Source organism: Musca domestica, unplaced genomic scaffold (genome assembly GCF_030504385.1).
Source record: "Musca domestica strain aabys unplaced genomic scaffold, Musca_domestica.polishedcontigs.V.1.1 3, whole genome shotgun sequence".
Lineage (NCBI taxonomy): Eukaryota > Metazoa > Arthropoda > Insecta > Diptera > Muscidae > Musca > Musca domestica.
In genome coordinates this window covers 18,038,539-18,060,581 of record NW_026712299.1, presented here as the reverse complement: position 1 = coordinate 18,060,581, position 22,043 = coordinate 18,038,539, and the positions used below count along the sequence as shown (strand labels likewise).

Genomic DNA, 22,043 nt, shown 5'->3' with positions numbered 1-22,043 from the left:
CGGTTTGAAGATATAAATGGGAACTATCAGGCATGTCACAGAAGTTTTACGAAATCGATTTATTTCACCTTTTCCAAATCGTTACGATTTGCTTTTGCTTCTTCAGCACTCGTACGATTTGACTAATCCGGAAAAAAAATCATTTCACATTTTTGAAATAAAAATATGGTAACTCCATGAAAAAAAGTCGTAAACAAATTATTGACAATTAAAAAAGGAGTTTAAATTGTTTTTTTATAATATAAACACCAAAAGTAAAAATGCCAGGGGCTTCAATACTTGCGAAGAAGACGAGATACCTGTTACAAATGAGGAAAATTCTGAAAACGACCAAAATATTGTGGACATCTACCCTGAAATAAATATGTACAACGTAGCCAAACGTATTAGAAATAATATTGCTAGTCAAATGAACTAATGCATTTTTTATTTCAATTCATTTAAATAATAAAAAAAAAAACATTTTATAAAAAAAAACAGATTGTTTTTAGTCCATTGTGTAAAATAATGTAAAGTTAAGAACGAGTCGTATTTGCTTTTTCCTGTTCTACAGCATATTTAAGAGTTTCAAGTTCAACTATTTTGAGTTTCATTTCGTTCCGTTCACGCATTCTCTTTTGCATTTCAATATTATGTAACTGCTCTTCCACATACTTTTTTTCCAGGATGTTACAAAGTCTGTCCAACTTTTCAGTTAGTTTTTTCATTTCCTTACTGTTATCTTCTAGAATTTTACAAATTTTGTCCAAGTTTTCTAAATGAGAATTTTCCTCAACTAAAAGCGCATTTAGATCTTGCTTTGAGGGAGTTCTTGCCCGGGGTCTTTTTACTGCAGGCGTGGGTTTTGCTTTTGTTAGGCTGCCGGACACTTGTCTTATTGGTGTAGATGGCGGAGAACACGATAAGCTTTTATTTCTAAGTCGTTTTTGAATAGGTGTTCGCGAACGGTTTTCTTCCAATGTTGGTGTTCTTGGATCAATTGCCAATGTAGAAACATTTTTAAAAGCAGCTGGAATGCATGATCTTGGTCTATCTTTTTTATTTAAAATCGAAGTGGTCTGCTTTGAAGTTGAGGGTGAAAAATTAAGCTCTTCGTTTTCAGATTCACTTAAAACTAATTGACTTGATTTTCGAGTTCTTGGAATATGTGTAGATGATGACGAATCAAAGTTTTCTTTTTCAGAACAACTGAGGTCTAATTCACTTACAAAATCCGCAAAGCTTACTGCACCACCAACTCGATCGACACTTTTATACAATCCGCAAATTCTGATTAAACTGTTCTCGTGTTCATTGAAAACATATTGATTGATATCACCACCACCAGTTCCTCGCAAGTCCTTTTTATTATGGCACATCTTCGCCTTAACATTTCCTTTCCAATCTGACCAAACTTTCTTCCATTCTTTACAGGTTTTACTTGGTGGACCTGAACTATTCAGCAAAGCTGTCAATTCTGTCCATAGGGAATCAACAACAACCTAATCACCTTTTACATAGCCCCTGGCAATATCGTGATGTTTATCCATAAAATTGATAAAAATTTTGTCCTGTTTAACGTTTCGGTGTTTGCCCCTAAAGTATAAAATAAATTAAATAAACAGTTTTTGACAAAAATTTAGAAATATGTATGTAAATACTTACATTTTTGCCCGATTGACTGAAGCGCTCTGTCTCAAACCAAACAATTAATTGTTTTTTTGTTTTTCCCCTTCTTGTTTTTTGGTCTGTCAGTTGTACATTTCCACACCTTCTTCTTCAACACATATGGCAATAATTCAACAATACAAGTCTGCCGTTCATTTCTGCATATTTTTTTGCGTTTTCATCATGGATTAGAAAAATAATAGATTTTTTGTAAAAAAAATTCCAAAAACATGTTCATTCTAAGAGAATTTGGTTAATACAATATTTTCTGTTAAATGTATGTGTCTTCTGTTTATTTTTTACGTTAAAATCACTAAACATTTCAATTTCACCCTGCTTTTTGAAAGTGATATCAAAACGCAAAATTTTTGCGTTTTCCGTTTTTTAGAGAAGCTAAAACCGTTTTCGTTTTCACTCTTGAACGATTTTACATTCTGTGACATGCCTGTAAATCTAAATTTGAACCGATTCTCACCAATTTCAGTAGCGTTCGTCCCTGGGCCAAACAATTCTTGTAACTATAGGTCTATCTCACTTCCTTCTCCATGTTACAAATAAATGCACAAAGACATAATACCTTTACCACTATGTGGTGTAGGGTATAAAAAAAGATGTTCTACGTTTTCAACTGGGATAAAAAAAATGTCCACGAGACACCTATTTGTTTCACAATCAGTTTCGTTTCATGAATTTTGCAATCGTTTTTCCTGTAAAATTGGAACACGGATTCCATGGCATTATTGCGTTGCGTTCGTTTCATTCTCCATTCAAGGGCAGCCAAAAGCATCCGTACGTTAATTAAACCGTTGTTGCGGTTACAAACTGGAAATGACTTGTCACTGCTCGATATAGTATCTCGTCTTCTTTGAGTTTATGTTTAGTTCGTAAGCCACCAGAGCGAATCATTTCTTGCTTTCGTATGTTTTTTCCTTCAAATGATCCATCCTTTCATGTCTTTGGTGCCGGGCATCCTTTGAGTGCGGTTAAATGAAGAGACAAGTGACATTCGTCGTACTGGAAATCGAAACGACAACTATGTGCCAGATGGTGGTACTGGAATGATGTTACTATTGTTGCCTCAATGTTGCATCGTGTCATTGTTAGGGAATAGAAGAGAACAATGTGTGAGGTTTGGCGATTCTTTCATAGCTTTTGCCTATTGTCATTGTGTTGCGAGTCATGTATTTGTGTTTTAATTGCAAAGCAAATATGTTAAAAAATTCTGAGTCAGAATACAAGGACGAATACCCAAGAATCGCTTCTCCATTGGAATTATGTGAAAGCCCTATTATCTATAGAATAACTGTGGAAAGTTCAAACCAGGAAGAAATGTTATTCCAAATAATGGGTAACATAAGCATATCATAGGAAGTAAGTACTTACCAAACTGCCATTATTAGCAAATAAATAATGCCGAAGCCGTTAAGAAATTTTAAAAGTCGGGTGGGACCGACCATATAGCCTACACCAGTATTCATATACAGTAAAACTTCCTGCTGTAACGGAATGATTCCATCACATACATTTGGACGAACAAACAACAGCACCTATTGCACAATAGTATCAACAAGACTACAAGACGCTCGACGTTAACAGCACTAACCAACCATATCAATATTCGCAATGTTAACAACAACAACGACCATAACTAGACCACAAGAACGTGCCGCGATAAAGGCACCAGCCAGCAACCGCTGTATTCGTTGGGCGCGTAGTGAACAATTTAGTTTTCGGTGGTATGCCATTAACAGCATAAGCCTAATAATTCTCATTTACTTTGTAGGGCCGGTCACATATAATGTTAGGTTTGCGGCATGATAGACAGGCTTGCAACTGCAGGGGGCTTGCGAAAGAGTAGCTAGTGATTTCCTGAATCATTTGCCGTCCTTCGACTAACAAAATCGTTATTTGGGAATATGGGGTTGTCCATATTCGACGGACCCATCTGGCAACGCCATAACTTTTGACAGAGATGTCACATCTCTTAATGACATACCGCGTTTGAAGCGTCAGTCCAAGCAGATTTTTACCATGAACCAATACACGCCACGCGAGCGCTCTGAAATAGTTGAAATTTACATTCAACAGAAGAAGTCAATTGTGAAAACTCAACGTGCTTTTAAAACATTAAAAAATGTGAGAAGTGCGCCTTCTAAGAACACATTAAGCGTTTATACGAAAAATTTTCGACTGGTAAGGCTATTTCTAATCCGAAGAGGCCATATAAAAGTCGACCAAGGCGATCGGCCGAGAATATCGCTGCCGTACGAGCCAGTGTTGAGAGGTCCCCAAGAACATCCCAAAAACACCGTTCTCAGCAGTTAGGCATGGCACGGTCCATTTTACAACGGATTATTCGCATTGATTTGCATTTGTTCCCGTACAAAATTCAATTGACGCAAAGAATGTTGCCTGCGGACAAGCCTCGTCAATTGGAATGGGCCCATGGGTCCGTCGAATATGGGCAACCCTGTAGTTATGAACCGTAGCTCTCAATAGTTACCTAGAAATTGTAGACACTCGAATAGCTAAACCCGAACTTACCCTCACCGAGCTGCCGAACACGAGCCGATCTCAATCCGTCTACGAGGACCTGGGCAGCTGCTTCCGAGTATCTGCACTGTGAACTGCCAGCGTCTATACCACTTGTCCCCAAACCGCCTTCGAAGACCTGCACAATTCCGAACGTTAACATTACTGCATCGTAATTCCCGACTGCATTCAATCAGTCGACACCCGAAGGACACAAGCTCCAATAACCTTCAAATCTTTAACATCCCGCATCACTTGAATATAAACATCGTAATTCCCGATAACCGTCAGACTATCGAAAACCAAAGACCACAAATTCCAGATTGCCTTCAAATCGAAAACGCCAACGTCACCCGAACACAACAACGTAATTCCCGATCTTCCTCACCGATACCTGACCACCTCCGAAGCGTCAGCTAATCAAACTTTACATTAAACAACCCGAGTACCTATCGGGAGCTAAGATATACAGGGTTGCCCATATTCGACGGACGCTTCTTTTTTTTTTAAAATCAAAGAAAAAAAAAATAAATATTTGTCGGCTGGCAATGTTAATCATTTAATTTGTTCCTAGTATCTCCAAAATTGCTCTTCATCTTCGGCCATTTCGATGACTCTTTGGGCCCATTCCAATCGACGAGGCTTGTCCGCAGGCAACATTCTTTGCGTCAATTGAATTTTGTACGGAAACAAATGCAAATCAATGCGAATAATCCGTTGTAAAGTGGACCGAGCCATGTCCAACTGCTGAGAACGGCGTTTTGGGATGTTCTTGGGGACCTCTCAACACTGGCTCGTACGGCAGCGATATTCTCGGCCGATCGCCTTGGTCGACTTTAATATGGCCTCTTCGGATTAGAAAGAGCCTTACCAGTCGAAAATTTTTCGTATAAACGCTTAATGGTGTTCTTAGAAGGCGCACTTCTCACATTTTTTAATGTTTTAAAAGCACGTTGAATTTTCACAATTGACTTCTTCTGTTGAATGTAAATTTCAACTATTTCAGAGCGTTCGCATGGCTTGTATTGGTTCATGGTAAAAATCTGCTTGGCGATGTGACATCTCTGTCAAAAGTTATGGCGTTGCCAGATGGGTCCGTCGAATATGGGCAACCCTGTAGGAGGTATATCCAAATCTGAATCTGTTTCCATCAAATTTGACGGAGGCACTAGTAGCCCAATCGGACAATAAATGCGACATGTACTTTGTTTACAAAAATACATTAACAGACGGATGGTCATGTATAAAGCGACTCAGGGTGTGATGTTAGGAAGATCGTCAAAAGGAGCAATGGGTCTATTTCGTTTTCTTGCTATAAACAAATGCATAAAGACGTAATACCCTGTACTACAGTGTGACGTAGGGTATAAAAAGTGGATATGGATTATGAACATTAAACAGAGTGGAATGCCCTTGTAAAAATAATTGGTTAGTAAGTAAATTTATTTACTAGCAAAAAATTATAAGAAATCTCAAAATTTGGTAATGGAAATGTTTGCAGGATAAACTTCGACTTTGTACCCCTTGTTATAACCACAGCAGCATTATATTACCACAACGTCGATTTTGCCACTTCCCTTTCTGATTATCGTCATCATTCCCAAAGTTTCAAATTCAATGAAGCATTTTTTTGCATGCATTTATTTCCTCCCAGTGGCCATTCAACATATCCCCCAAACGCGATTTTTCAATTTATTTTCGTAACACTTCAGTGACGGAAAATGTTTCAAATGATGCGAAATAAATAAAAATGAAGCGAAATGGGAGCGATGATGCTGTAACGGCAAAATGTTATTAACAAGGTTGTTTTTATTTCATTTTCCCCGTTCGTTATTCGAGCTTGGCCAACAGCCAAATAATAACAGTTTTTTGCATTTCGTTCGTTCGTTTGCCGACCCAGAGGAAACAGTGATTTTTATTGCATTTTCCATGGTTGAAAAACTATTTATTGCTCGAAGTATAATTGGACTTTCAAGTTGATGTAAAACAGAGTAGTCAAACCGACAATTGATGTCTATGGGGGGTTTGGTGGGTGTGATACACAGAGAGAAAGAGAGAGAGAGACTGCGAGAGAGAGAGAGAGAGAAAGATGAAAACTAATGGAATATGTAAATACGTCAATAAATTAAAAAGATTGAATGCATTTGTGAGGTATCTCTGAAGGGAATGTTTTAACAGAGGGCGCATGAAATTAGTATTGTTGGTTATTGTTGATTTAAATCGCAGGTCGTACTGTTTATTCTTATTTTCTCTAGAGAAAATATCGCCATGTCGAAAATAGTGCCAACGGACTGTAACCTTTTCTTACATGTTTATACCCTACACCACATAGTGATAAGGGTATTAGGTCTTTGTGTATTTGTTTGTAACATGGAGAAAGAAGCGCGATAGGCCCATAGTTACTTTTGAGAATCTTTATGGAATCACTTTCTGAGTCGGTTTATACAGGTTAGTCCGTCCGTCTGATCAAGTATTTTTGAGAACAAAATGCAGATCGCATTTACTATCCGATTGTGATGACATTTTCCAAACAATTTTTGTTTGGCCCAAGGACGAACCTTATTGGAAATTGGTGAGACTCGGTTCAAATTTAAATATAGCTCCTATATATATCTTCAACCTATTACGGGTTAATTGTGCACCGAATTTTTAATATCAGCCTAAATGACCTGAATTTTGGCACATCCAACCGAATTCAGTCTAGAACCAAGTAAATCAAATTAGGTAAAAATCTGTTCCGATATAGTCATAGCTTGAGATGAAAAAACTGCAAACAACTTTAGACTGCTGTCATTTCTTAGCCATTCATCCGACAGCTATTAAAATTATTCCTGTGACAGCTCATTATATTGTTTACAAGCGTACAAAAGCATTTTGGAGAGAATTTTCCAGGAAAAAAGTTATTCGTGATGGAATTTATGTGATTGTGATTTATTTATATTTGGCTGGAAACCCACAAGTAGTTATCGTTAGAGCACTCCAGCATTTAAATGTGAATAAGTCTTTTGTGTCTCGTACCATCGCTCGTTTCCGTGATACTGGTAGCGTTGCCCGACGTCAAGGAAGTGGATGGAACAGCAACATCAGCAGAAATGGTTCGAAAAGTAAAGAATTGACTTGATTGAAACCCACGTCGCAGTTGACAAAAAATGGCTCGTGAGCTGAACATATCGCAATATTCCATTCTGCAAAAATTGAAAAATGAGCTAGGGGTAAAGCCATTGACATTCCAAAATGTGCAAGAACGTTCAACGCAACAGAAAGAAAATAGACTCAAAAGAGCTTAGGATTTGTTTCGCCTGGCCGAAAGTGGTGAATTGCCGAATTTGGTTTTATCCGATGAGAAAACATTCGTTGTTCAACAGTTTGTAAACATACAAAACGATCGTGTTTACCAAAGAGGTCAGCTGAAAATGTGCACCTTCGGTTGGCCACCCGAACTCAAGCGCCGGCCATGGTGATGGTGTGGGCCGCCATAACAGCCGAATGGACCAAAATACCAAACAGTCGGGAATGGACTAAAATGCCGCAGAACACCATTTGGGGAGCGTGTGACGGTTTCATTGGCCTTTTGAATGCCATAATTCGTGCCAAAGGTGACCAATTCGAACATATCTAAACTTATTTTTAAATTTGATGCCATTTCCGACAGTTTTTGTTTTCATTCAATAAAATTTAAAAAAAGAATGTAAAAATTGTGGCGTTTGACTTTGTTTTAGTTCTTTTATCTGATTGCTAAAAAAATATGACTGAGCATCTATTACTTTTTGAACCTGTTTGGTTCAAAATTCCTAAAATGCTGCGTCTTCAACAATGATCCCCATTAAAAAATTAAATATTTTGTAGCTTAACACGTTCTCCATTTCTATTTCAACTCTTAACATATGAATTCGAACACAATATTAATAACGTGCACCACCTGCTTGAAATCATTTAAAAAACGCATACAATTTTAATTGCAATTATTTAAATATTTTAAAGAGAACACATAAAAATATAAACCGTCATGTGAAAACAATTTATAATTTTTCATATTTTCCAACGTGATACAGATGCCGTAAATATTTTTACATCCTTTGCCAGAAACAACGTCAAACGATGTCAGCTGCTGTCCAGAGATTACAACTGTCTTTCCGCATCAATTTTCGCTGGATACAAATGAATTTAATTGAAATTGTTTTCTCCCAGGTGTCATTGCTGTCGTAAATGCTAGCGGATGTTCTCTGTGTGTCATTATCAAAGGACCTCAAAAGGATGAACAGTTTTTAAAATGCATTTAATATGCAAAAGTTGTCAATATAAATTCAGGCAAAAAAAAAACGTAAAAGTTGGTTGGGAAATTATTCATTTTTATAGCAACACCAAAATAAAATATTATATCAGTTTTATCGGTATGCACATACAGGGCGACATAAAAAAACTGCAACAAAGTCAAACGCCATAATTTTATATATATATATATATATATATATATATATATATATATATATATATATATATATTTTTTTTTTTTTTTTTTTTTTTTAAATTTTATTGAAAGAAAGCAAAAAATATCGGAAATAGCACCAAATTTTAGAATAAGTTTAGATTTGTCCGAATTGGTCACCTTTGGCACGAATTATGGCCTTTAAATTGCCAATGAAACTGTCATACGCGGCCCGAATTTTGCACTGCGGTATTTTGGCCCATTCCCGGCAAAGCGCATGCGTGAGATGATCAACACTTTGGTAATTTTTAGTGCCAACCGTGCTTTTCAAAATTCTTCAGACACACTAGTCCAACGGATTGGTATGCGGAGATTTTGGTGGCCATTGTGCGCTGGAAATGAAGCGAGGAACCTCATTTTGTAAAAATTTTTGGGTGGCACGTGCTGAGTGCGATGGTGCTGAGTCCTGTTGGAATGTCCAAGGTCTGCGGCCAAAATGTTTGCGTGCCCAAGGCTTTAATACACCCTCCAGAATATTTTCTCGATAATATTCGCCATTTATTCTGATGCCACGGTCGATTAATACGAGCGAAGAGCGATCATCGGCTGTTATGGCGGCCCACCCCATCACCATGGCCGGCGCTTGAGTTCTGGGGGCCAACCGAAGCCGCACATTTTCAGCTGACCTCTTTGGCATGTAAACACGATCAATTTTTTGGGTACATACTGCTGAACAACGAATGTTTTCTCATCGGAGAAAACCAAATTTGGCAGTTCATCACTTTCGGCCAAGTGAAGCTACTCTTTAGCTTTTTATACCCTACAACACTGTGTTGGGGGTATTATAAGTTTGATTGGGCCAAAAATTATGTAACTCCTTGAAATATTGGTTTCCCACATAGGAAAGTATATATGGATCTTCCTATCTCGCCGAGCTGAGTCGATCTAGCTTTGTATGTCCGTCCGTCTGTCCATGTTAATTTGTAATCACTCGCAATTATGGCCCGATCTTCACGAAATTTAAAATGGAGGTGGGGTTAAGACCAGAATGGAACCCTATTTCTTTTGGAGATTATCGCATATAATTTAGGGGTTGAAATGGACCAAAAACTGAAAATTTTTCTGATTTTGCAGTTGCCCTACAGGTCACAATTATAGACCAATCGACGCGGAAGTTAGCATGGCGATAGAGCTTATAACATTTGTGTTATATAAAAGTCAATTCTGACCGTTAGGTAAATACCGATAGTAAATATATCGGATATATATAGCGAAATATATACAGTGTTTATATACAAAGGAAGAGGATGTTAGCTAGAATGCATATAGCTCATGAATGGCTGGATCAATTTTGACAAATTTTGTCAATTCAGAATGCCCTCTTGACATAAAAGTATAAAATCTAAAAAATCGCATAAAATGGTGTCAATAATGATGTTAATAGATATTTTGTAGTATTTTGTGACATTATTGAATTTTTTACATAATTTTTATCGCATGCGATTTTTTCATAATATTTTTTCACCTTACAACACAGGTTGGGGTTATTCTATACAAGATCCTCACGAAATTTTTCACAAAGGTAGGGTTAGGCTCAGAAGGGCTAGGCCTATTGTTTTCAAAGATGTCCGCAATATATTTAGAGGTTGAAATGGACCAACAACAAAAAATGTTCCTGATTTTTCAGACGTTATAAATTTTTTCGCACGAAGTTAGAGTTTAGGACAGCGGGTAGAATGGACCACTACTTTTGTATGGAAAAATACCAGCATTATTTACAGGCGAATTCAAAATACACATAAGGCGAACTTCTGGCTTTCTATGCTGATTTTTTTGACGAATATAGCCAAACATCGTAGACAAGTAAATCATATAGATGAGTCTAAATTTAGAAATACAGAGCGGCCTCTTGCTTTTGGTAATGATCGCAAAATATTTAGGGGTTCAAATGAACCAATACAGAAACGATTTCCTCATCAGAAGCCAATCGACACGCCTGAGCAGAGAGTTAGGGACAGGGAAGAATTCTAGCATTTTGGATGACCATGGGATTATAATAATTGAACACAACAACTAAGAGCACGACGGAGTGCATAAATATTGGGCAAATATCCCTGGTCATTATGCTAAGGTTAATATCTGGGCAGTGATCCGTGACAAAATTTCAAAAGCGAAATCTTCCAAAACAGATTTGGACATAAGGAGGCTTAAAATATATTGTAGTGTTGCAGGGTATCACATAGTCGGCCCCGCACGACTATAGCCTTTGCTTACTTGTTTTGGTCTATTTTCTTCTGTTGCGGTATATGTTCTAGCACTTTTTGGAATTTCAATGGCTTAACCCCTAGCTCATTTTTCAATATTTGCCGAATGGGATATTGCGATATGTTCAGCTCACGAGCCATTTTTCGGCCACTGTGACGCGGGTTTCGATGAGGTCGCTTCTTTACTTTTCGAACAATATCTGCTGATGTTGCTGTTTTCTTCCTTGACGTCGGGCTACGCTACCAGTATCAAGGTAACGAGCGATGGTACGAGACACAAAAGATTTATTTACATTTAAATGCTGGAGTGCCCTAACGATAGCCACTTGTGGTTTTCCAGCCAAATATAAAGAAATCACATTATCACGCTCGAATTCCATCACGAATAAATTTTTTTCTGGAAAATTCTCAGCAAAATACTTTTGAACGCTTGTAAACAGTATAATAAGCTGACACTGGAATAATTTTAACAGCTGTCTGAAGCTGAAATTTGAATTGCAAATTTCAAGATTTTATTTAAAGTTTCTTTTGAAATAAATATGCCATAATAGTTACACATTTAGGTTTAGCCTTTATTTCAAAGTAAATTCCAAACTTTTGGTGTATAATTCTGGTCACGATGATATAATTTTAATACAATTCATTGGAAATTCTTCATTTTATTCGAAAGTCATCATGAAAATGTGGAATATTGAAAAAGAAAAAAAAAAAAACAATATTGTTAACATGCCTACCCCCAAGTATGAGTATGTGTTAACTACTGGTTAGATATGGCTCGTAATTTATTGGCCGCAGCAACAACAAAAACGAAAAAATAACCGAACATACCAAAAAAAGGTCGGTACATATTTTCAGCTCATGAATATTTCATTTTGCGAACTACATATTAGATTTGGTTAACCTTTTTTCAGGGGGGGAGAATTGCTTTACCTTTTTGGTAAGCTAGTGATAATGGAATGGGTTGGGGTTTTATCCTCATACATTAGCAACAACAAAATGTTTTTAAAAGGGATTTACAGTTGAAAACCTAAATGATGAATGGAAAAATATGTAAATTTTCTGGGGGTATTGAAACCTCAAACGAATATAAATCATATTATCTATGGTTTCAGTGCGATTTCAATGAACAACCATAGGCTACGTACGAGTGGGTGCTTGTGTGGGCGGGTGAAATGTAAACTTCATTATCATTGAACTACATTAAGTGTGTGAAAATCGATTTATCTAATCCTGATTGGGGTTTAAACCGATTTGGCCTAATTGGATTTAGAAAACACCAAAATAATGTGGAATTTCTGAGGAAGAAGAATGAAATGAAGGTATCTTGGGCGAAGGATATGTTGTATAATACAGGGTTGCCCATATTCGACGGACCCATGTTTTTTTTTAAATCAAAGAAAAAAATAAAAATTTGGCGGTTGACAATGTTAATCATTTAATTTGTTCCAAGTAGATTTGTTTACATCAATTTTTGAATATGATATCTCCCAAATGGTCGCCTCTGGCGTTGATGACGTATTGTGCCCTTTTTGCTGCATTTTCCATCGTTTTTGCCAACATTTCGGCCGGAATAGCGGCTATTTCTTCACGAATGTTGTCCTTGAGCCCTTCTACGGTCCTTGACTTGTTAACGTAAACCTTTGACTTCAAATATCCCCACAAGAAGAAGTCAGGCGGCGTCAAATCGGGCGAACGCGGTGGCCAGTCCAAATCACCACTTTTCGACATCAAACGGCCCGGAAACAAATACTTCAGAAAATCTATTGTTGCGGTGTGCGGTGGAGCGCCGTCTTGTTGAAACCAGAACTGAATCATATGAATAATTGGCATCACAAAATTGGTCATCATGTCGCGATAACGCTAATGATTGATGGTAACAGCATGGCCATTTTCGTTTTGGAAGAAAAACGGCCCAAAGACAGTTTTCGCACTAACGCCGCACCAAACTGTGACTTCTTCGTCATGAAGCGGCACTTCATGAATCTCCTGAGGATTTTCAGTGGCGTAAAAACGGCAATTTTGCTTATTTACGGTCCCATTCAATGTGAAATGGGCTTCATCGGACATGATAATTTTGTTCCAAAATTGCTCGTCATCTTCGGCCATTTCGATGACTCTTTGGGCCCATTCCAATCGACGAGGCTTGTCCGCAGGCAAAATTCTTTGCATCAATTGAATTTTGTACGGGAACAAATGCAAATCAATGCGAATAATCCGTTGTAAAGTGGACCGAGCCATGCCCAATTGCTGAGAAAGGTGGATATTCTCGGCCGGATAACGGATATTCTCGGCCGATGGACTTGGTCGACTTTTATATGGCCTCTTCGGATTAGAAAGAGCCTTACCTGTCGAAAATTTTTCGTATAAACGCTTAATGGTGTTCTTAGAAGGCGCACTTCTCACTACTTCAGAGCGCTCGCGTGGCGTGTATTGGTTCATGGTAAAAATCTGCTTGGACTGACGATTCAAACGCAGTATGTCATTAAGCGATGTGACATCTCTGTCAAAAGTTATGGCGGTGCCAGATGGGTCCGTCGAATATGGGCAACCCTGTATGATAAAAATGGTCGGAATATTGGTGATGATTTAGAGAAATGAAGGGTGTTAAAATGGAACATTACTTAAAAAATCCAGTAACAAAGGCTATAGCCATGCGGGGCCGACAATTTGATACCCTATATTGGAGCCCCCTTAGGTCCAAACCCATATTATCACAATACGTAAAGGAAAATATTTACATTATTATTGGCATATTTTTGGACGATTTTTTTTAAGAATTTATCCTTTTTATACCCTACACCACAAGGTGGTCAGGGTATTATGTCTTTGTGCATTTTTTTGTAACATGGACATGGAAGTTACCATAGTTACTTTTGAGTATCTTCATAGAATCACTTTTTGAGTCGATTTATGTGCGTCTTCTCGTTCGTAAAATCGCATTTATTATTCGATGAAATTTGTATATATTATGAAATGTAATTTTCCAAACAATATTTGTTTGGCTCATATCATTCCAAATGACTTGAATTTTGGCACATCCGACTAAATTCATCCTAGAAACAAATACTTCAAATTCGGTGAAAATCGATTCCGATATGGCTATAGCTCCTATATATATGTTTCATCTGATTACGGGTTTTAAGTCCTTCAAATGCGTAATATGCGTTCGAAAACAATAATCAGATACAGCCCAGAAATAGATCTGTCAAATTTTGACATATCTTTCAGATCAGATTTGGATATAGCTCCCATATATCTTTATCCGATTGCAGGTTTATTATACACCAAATGGCTAGTATCAACCCATATGGACATTTCCGACGAAAATCAGTCTAGAAGGAAGTACATAAAATTTGGTAAAAATCGGTTATAGCTATATCTGATATATGTTTCAAATTTTATTGAGATCGTATCAGATTTGGATATAACTACCATATATATATTTATTCGATATCAGGTTTCTTTGTGGACCAAATTAAAAATATCACCCCAAATGTAGTGAATCTAAGCAATTCCGACTGAATTCGTCCTAGAAACAAGTACTTCAAATTTATTGAAAATCGCTTCAGATATATCTGTAGCTCCCATATATATGTTATATGTTGGTATTTAAGTCCCCCACATGCTTAATATGCACTCCACTAGAATAATATTTGGTACCAGATATAAGATACAGCTCAGAAATACCTCGGTCAAATTTGATCGAGTTCGGTTCAGATTTGGATATAGCTCCCATACATATTTTTACCCGATTTCAGGTTTATTGTACACCAAATTTCTAATATCAGCCCAAATGGACTGGATTTTGGCACTTTCATCCGATTTTGTGTTTAAATCCCTCACATTTAGTTTCCCCAGTGTTGTAAGGCATGAATATATTCGAGTGTTGAATGAATTTTAAATTTTTAGTAGGCTGAATAAAACCAAAAGAAAAGAAAGAAATAGATAGAAAGAAAATTTTCATATTCAGATATTTAATTTGACATTTAAGATATTGATATTGAAAAACATGGATTTATACAGATTCAGAGGAATTATATGTTGACGAAAATAAATATCCTTAAAAAAAAAAAAAAAAAAAAAAAAAAGAGAAGCAACCCGCGGGAATTGCTAGAAAATTATTTTGGAGACATATGTGACGTGATGTTCTGCAATATTCAAGAAAAATTATCAGAAGTTCATTAACAGTTTTGGAGACTGCTTTGGAGTATTTGGGTAAGTTCTATTGATAATATAGTTCATTTTATAAATTAACACATTGAAAGTCAACAAATACAATTATTTTTCTTTTGTTGTATATCTGTCTGGCTGTTAAAATCTAGAATCCACATTACTGGACGCAGATCTTTGAAATTTGGCACAATAGTCTTCATTTTGTCTTGGATGGTACGTATATAAATTGAGGTGTATCATTTTCCTATAGCAGCCATATAACGGTACCTCCAGACATTGTTCTATTACGATTGAGTCACATGAGACTATAAACTTTTACACTTTCCACCATTGGAAAACTTATATAGTCACATTTTAAAAGTCTCAGCCTTTTTAATGTGGCTCTGTAAGTTTTCCCATGGTGGAGGATGTAATTGTTCTGTCAGACTGACCACTAAAAATTCGAAATAAATTCTTCCAATTATTATGAACCGACAATACAAAATAAAATCCCAGTCAGTAGGAAAATGCGGCAAGAGTCTAGCTATATATGGGAGCTACTTCAAAACCTACATTGCATATTTTTGCAGTGCTATATAGCACCTATATCAATTTTCAGAAATTGCAACCACTTGCAGTGGAGACTATGGACACAAAAATACACAAATGGGATAACCACTTGGGACTCCATTGAGAGTATATTATATAGATGAGAATTTGCTTTTTGTATGAACGATCTCAAAAACCATAAATTATCTCCTGCTCCTTTCGGTTTCAAATTATTTGGAAAACTCTTCATTCGCCCATATCCCTTGGTAGTTCATAAAATAAATTAACAAATGTTATAGCTCCCTAGAGTAAAATGAGCAAATGCCATCCTTGTGAAACTTTCTAGTTTTCATTAACATCTCTGTTGACCCGTTTTTATATTTCTTCGAGAAAACTTTGATAATTTAAACAAATAACTACATTGGTTGTTAATTGTATCAACCTAAGTTTTTAGTGTGAAAAATTACTTTCTAACTTTCCAATTCGCACTCTTCTCTATCTAGGGTGACTGATTGGTGGGAGACATCTTTATTAATATGCGGGTAAATGTTTTTATGTTCAAAGTATAACGTTATCATATCCAAGAGATGACGTTATCAGCTTTTCACAGAAAGTATTATGAGCTATCAAAGTGACAGGAAATGTGTGTATTGTGGTCAAATATAATGTGATGATATATGTACAGTTGTGTATGTTTCACCGTATGTGTGCTTGTTTCACCTCATGACCATATTCGGGTGTTAAAACTGATATTTATTCATCTTTAAGAAATTAATAAAGTTGGGAATTTCTAAGGACAAATTTTATTATACATTCATTGAGTTATTTGGTGTGTTCGACAGATAACTCTTCCTGTAAAAACTACTCAGAAACTTGTACTGGGATAATTTTCTTGGATGTTCGTGACAATGTGAAGTTGTACACATTAGATTATTGATCGTACAACCAACAATAATAAAAAATTGAATCTACAGTTCTAAAAACATTATAATGCATATTACTTAAATTTATATATTCTTAATAGATCCTGAGATCTCCGTGTGGTGTAACTACAGTTGTTGTAGTAAGTCACATCTGGATTTTAATCTATGTTGAAATAACATGTAATTATACCCTCAGCCATATGACTACAGAGGGTATATATCATTTGATACGGTCAAAACGTGCCTAGTCGAAATAATGGTTTTAGACCCTAAGTCTCTTTGGACCAAATCCGTTTCAGAACATTTGGAGTCGATCTACTGATGTCCGTCCGTCCGTCCGTCTGTATGTCTGTCTGTCTGGCTGGTGCGCACGATAACTCTCGAAGGGAGTATCCGATTTGATTCAAACTTGGTACATCGTAATATTTTTGTCAAACTTAGATCGAGTTCGGAGATGAGCAATATCGGCCCACTCCTTCTGGTACCTCCCACACAAAATATCAAAATTTTCAAAGAAAATAATTTATTGCACAGAAAGAGAAGGGATAATCCGATTTTGCTCGAACTTGGCGAATCCTCACATTTTCATCAGTGCTAGGTCATGTGCGAAAATGGACAATATCGGTCCACTCCATCATGGACCTCCCCCACAAAGGGTCAAAATTTTGAATAATTAAAGCTCTTATAAAATGTGATATAAGACTCCGATAGTCTTCAAATTTCACAAATCCAAATATTTTTATTAACACAAGGTCTGGTGTTAAGAGGCAATACATCGGTACACTTCTTTTGGTACCTAAAAAAAAACGATTAGCCGATTTTGCTCTAACTTTGCAAATCCTATTATTTGCGTCAGTGCTAGGTCGGGTGCAAAAATGGACAGTATCGGTCCACTCCAACAAGTACCTCCCCCACGAAGGGTCAACATTTTGAATAATTATAACTCTTAAATAATGTGATGTAAGGATCCAAATGTCTTCAAATTTCACACATTTCAATATTTTTATAAACCCAATATCTTGTGTTAACATGGGATGTATCGGTCCACTCCTTCTGGTACCTCCCCCACAAAGTGTCGAAATTTTGAATACCCACGAAGCTCATAAAACGCCAAATTAACATCCGATTCCATTTAAACTTGGCACTTCTCAATACTTCTATCAACACAAGATCTGTTATAAAGGTGGTATAATAATCCATACCAGGAACGTTGGAATATTTATATCATATTTTTGGGTCTGATACGAAATGGACAATATTGGACCATTTCTTACGAACCGGCTCCATAGAGGGTCAAACGTTTGAATAATTATAACAGTAGTCAAATATATTTCGATTATTCAATCGAACATAGGCTCAGGGTATATATCTGTCGGCAATACCGACTGATACTTTGTTTTTTATTGACTATCTGACTATAACCATAGACCAAATTGTGATTTCCACACTAGTATAATTTAACAAGTAAGCAAAGGCTATAGTCGTGCGGGGCCGATCATGTGATACCCTACAACACTACAATATGTTCAAAGTCCCATTATATCCAAATCCATTTTGGAAGATTTCGTTTTTAAAATAAAGTCAAAGAGCCCCTCCAAGAGGTTACCCTTAGTTTTTTGACCCGGAGAATTTATCCAATATTTACGCACTCCGTAGTGTTGTTAAGTATTCAAAACAATTTCGCACGAAAGTTGTGGTCCATTTTACAGCGAAATATAATCTAATGGTCATCCAAAATGCTAGACTTCTTCCCTGTCCTTAACTCTCGTCTGATGCAAAATTCCGTGTCGATTAGTTTTCAATTGTGAACTATAGAGCGACTACAAAATTAAAAAAAAAAATTAGTCCATTTGTACCTCTAAATGTACATCTTAAGAACAATGGGCTTCTATTCTGACCCTAACCCTACCCCATGCAAAATTTCATGAGGATCAGACGATAATTGCGATATGCATATAATACCCTCAAAACGTAGTGTTGGGGGGTCTAAAAATTTAGGAAATTTAAAATTCAAAATTCTAAGTCAAATTTAAAAAAAAATCGCATGCGATAAAAAATATGACAAAAATTGAAAAAAAAAAAATCGACAAAATATATTCAATTTTTTATTGGTATATTTTTCCGCGATTTTCTTAGATATTATCGTTTTCTGGCAAGAGACCATTCCGAATTGATGGGAATTATGAAAATCGGCCCAGTCGTTCTTGATTTATAAGCACAATAAATAAGATCAATTCTTTTACATATATATTGTACCTATTTTGCTATATATCCGATTTATTGGCTATTAGCATCACTGTAATGGCCAAAACTTTTCACTAAATGTATTCGTGATTTTACTGGGATTGACAATATTCGCGGTTTAGTGGAAATTTTCCTATTTTCTTACATAAAAGTTAGGGTCTATTTTACCCGAATCCCAAATTGGTAGGTTTCTGCCCACTCCTAAAATCTAACCCATGTATATTTTGCGTCGATTCGTCCATAATTGTGGTCTATAGAGCAACTGCAAAATTAGGAAGTTTTTCTGTTTTTGGTCCATTTCAACCCCTAAATATCGTGCGATCATCTCCAAAAACAATTGGTTGCTATTCTGACCATAACCCCACCTCCATTTTCAATTTCGTTAGGATCGGTTCATAATTGCGACCTCTAGCTTGATTACAAATTAACATGAACAGACGAACAGACGGACGGACGGACATACATAGCTAGATTGACTCAGCTCGGCGAGATAGGAAGATCCATATATACTTTCCTATGTGGGAAACCAATATTTCGAGGTGTTATATAATGTTTGACCCAATCAAACTTATAATACCCCCAGCACATAGTGTTGTAGGGTATAATGATTAAAATTCCTCATTATTTTAAACATTAAATAACTGGTAACCTCATGTATATTGTTGACTCTTAATATTCTTTTGAAACATGAATTTGATTGTTTCGCCATCATTTTTGTGCTGGACGCAAAAAATATATTGACAAGTTGAAAAGTATGACTGCATCCTATGATGCACTCTGCCAACGCCGTTGCTTAATTTGGATGTTGTAGAAAAGTTTTCGGTTCATAAGAATGTGGCGATATTAAGTTTATGTTTATTTAAGTTGTTTTATTGCATATTCCTCTATGAGAAAGTGGTTTTATTAAGATTACCATTACGTTTGTAACTTATTGGTGCTATTATTTTGAACTCATGTGGAAGTGGAAGATTTTAATTGGATTGTAAGTGAATAGTAAGACGAAAGACCAAAAAGGTTTTAAGTTTCCCGTGAAATACCACAAATATACAACTTTGAAATTTTATAGAGGCATTGGATTTACTTCTATGTATATAAATGAGCCATATAGGTCAATTTTTGAAATATTCTCCCGGTTTTATTATTCATATGATTCATAGTTACTTTTGGTGATCAGCATAGAATCAGCATTTTGAGTCGATTTATGCATGTCCGTCCGTGCGTCTGTCCATGTATTTTTGTAAACAAAATGCAGGTCGCATTTATTATTCGATTGAGATGAAATTTTCTAAATAACATTTGTTTGGCTCAAGAAAATTGGTCCAAATGTAGATATAGCTCCCATATATATCTTCATCCGATTCTAGGTTTTTTTGTGCACCAAATGACTAATATCAGTCCAACTGGTGTGAGTCTTGCATGTGCTTCAAATTTGGTGAAAATCGGTTCACATATAGCTATAGCTGCCATATACAGGGTTGCCCATATTCGACGAACCTTTCCAATCGACGAGGCTTGTCCGCAGGCAACATTCTTTGCGTCAATTGAATTTTGTACGGAATGGACCGAGCCATTCCAAACTGCTGAGAACGGGGTTTTTGGGATGTTCTTGGGGACCTCTCAACACTGGCTCGTACGGCAGCGATATTCTCGGCCGATCGCCTTGGTCGACATTTACATGACCTCTTCGGATTAGAAAGAGAATTATCAGTCGAAAATTTTTCGTATAAACGCTTAATGGTGTTCTTAGAAGGCGCACTTCTTACATTTTTAATGTTTTAAAAGCACGTTGAGTTTTCACAATTGACTTCTTGTAAATCTCAACTATTTCAGAGAGCTCGCGTGGCGTGTATTGGTTCATGGTAAAAATCTGCTTGGAATGACGCTTCAAACGCGGTATGTCATTAAGCGATGTGACATCTCTGTCAAAAGTTATGGCGTTGCCAGATGGGTCCATCGAATATGGGCAACCCTGTATATGTTTCATCCGATTTTGGTATTTAAGTCCTTTACATTCGTTATATGATAGTTAGCACCAGATACATCCTAGCAATTCATAGATCAAATTTTATAAAGTTCGGTTCAGATTTGGATATAGCTCCCATATATATCTTTATCCGATTTTAGGTTTCTTGTGCACCAAATAGCTAATATCGGTTCAAATGGTGTGAATTTTGGCACTTCAGATCGAATTTAGTATAGAAATAAGTACTTTAAATTTGGTGGAAATCTGTTCAAATATAGCTCCCCTATATTCATCCGATTTGGCGTTTAAGTCCCTTACATTCGTAATATACACCCCATAAAAATGATATTTGGTACCAGATATTAGATTCAGCCCAGCAATACATGTTTCAAATTTTATCAAGATCGGGTCAGATTTGGATATAGCTTCCCTATATATCTTCGTCCGATTTTAGATTTCTTGTGCACCAAATGACTAATTTCAGACAATAGTAAGTGAAAAGTTGCACTTACGAGTGACTTCATTCTAGAAGTTAACATTTAAAACTTGGTGAAAATCGGTTCAGATATAGCTCTAGCTCCATATATATGTTTCATCTGATTTGGCGTTTAAATCTCCAACTTTCGGAATATGCACTCTACCATAATCATATTTTGTACCAGATATCTCATAAAGCTCAGAAATGCCCAATATAAGCCTTTCTTTGAAGAGAGCTCTACTAAATATGCATGGTGGTGTAGGTAGGGTCAGCCCCACCCGACTTTTGAGCTTTCCTTACAGTTTTTTTGTTTTTGGGTTTTTTTTATTTGTTCTTCTTCTTTGTCGTTTCCAAAGAAGTAAGTTTTAAGATTTTCCCTGAACTATTTGCGTTTTTATAGCCGACACTACACTTTCTATCGCTCACAGCCGTAAAATGCACTCCATAACCATGATATTCGGTACAGTTGACAAATTTTGACGAAATCTGAAGTATTTTGCAGAGACTTCAAAATATAGCCCTGAAGAAAGTATACTAAATTTGCTAAAAATTTCAGAGACTACCAAATGTAGCACGGAAGCAAGTATACTAAATTTGCTAAAAATGGGTTAAGATATAGCTATAGCTTCCATATATATTTTTCATCCGATTCCATACCTGAGTCCCCCAAAACAGCGATATCCTCTCATAACAATGGTTTTCGGTAAAAGATATCAGAGGCAACCTAGAAACACATTCGCCAAGTTTTATTGATATCGGTACAGATTAGAATGTATCTCTCTCTAATTTGATGGTATATTTTCCGTTTCCAACGACAATATGATTGCCCAATTAAGTTGTTTCACCTGATTGTATATTTAAATAT

General features: G+C 36.4%; 1 protein-coding gene across 1 annotated transcript; it reads right to left on the bottom strand.

Annotated features, from left to right (window-relative positions):
- Positions 1-456: 456 nt before the first annotated feature.
- Positions 457-2,092, bottom strand: LOC131803388 (uncharacterized). Its single transcript, XM_059124635.1, has 2 exons — positions 1,645-2,092; positions 457-1,575 (listed from the first exon to the last, which is right to left on the bottom strand). Exon 2 carries the CDS (start codon positions 1,356-1,358, stop codon positions 516-518), a length of 843 nt encoding a protein of 280 aa, XP_058980618.1. The 5' UTR covers positions 1,359-1,575; positions 1,645-2,092; the 3' UTR covers positions 457-515.
- Between the last annotated feature and the right edge of the window lie 19,951 nt (positions 2,093-22,043).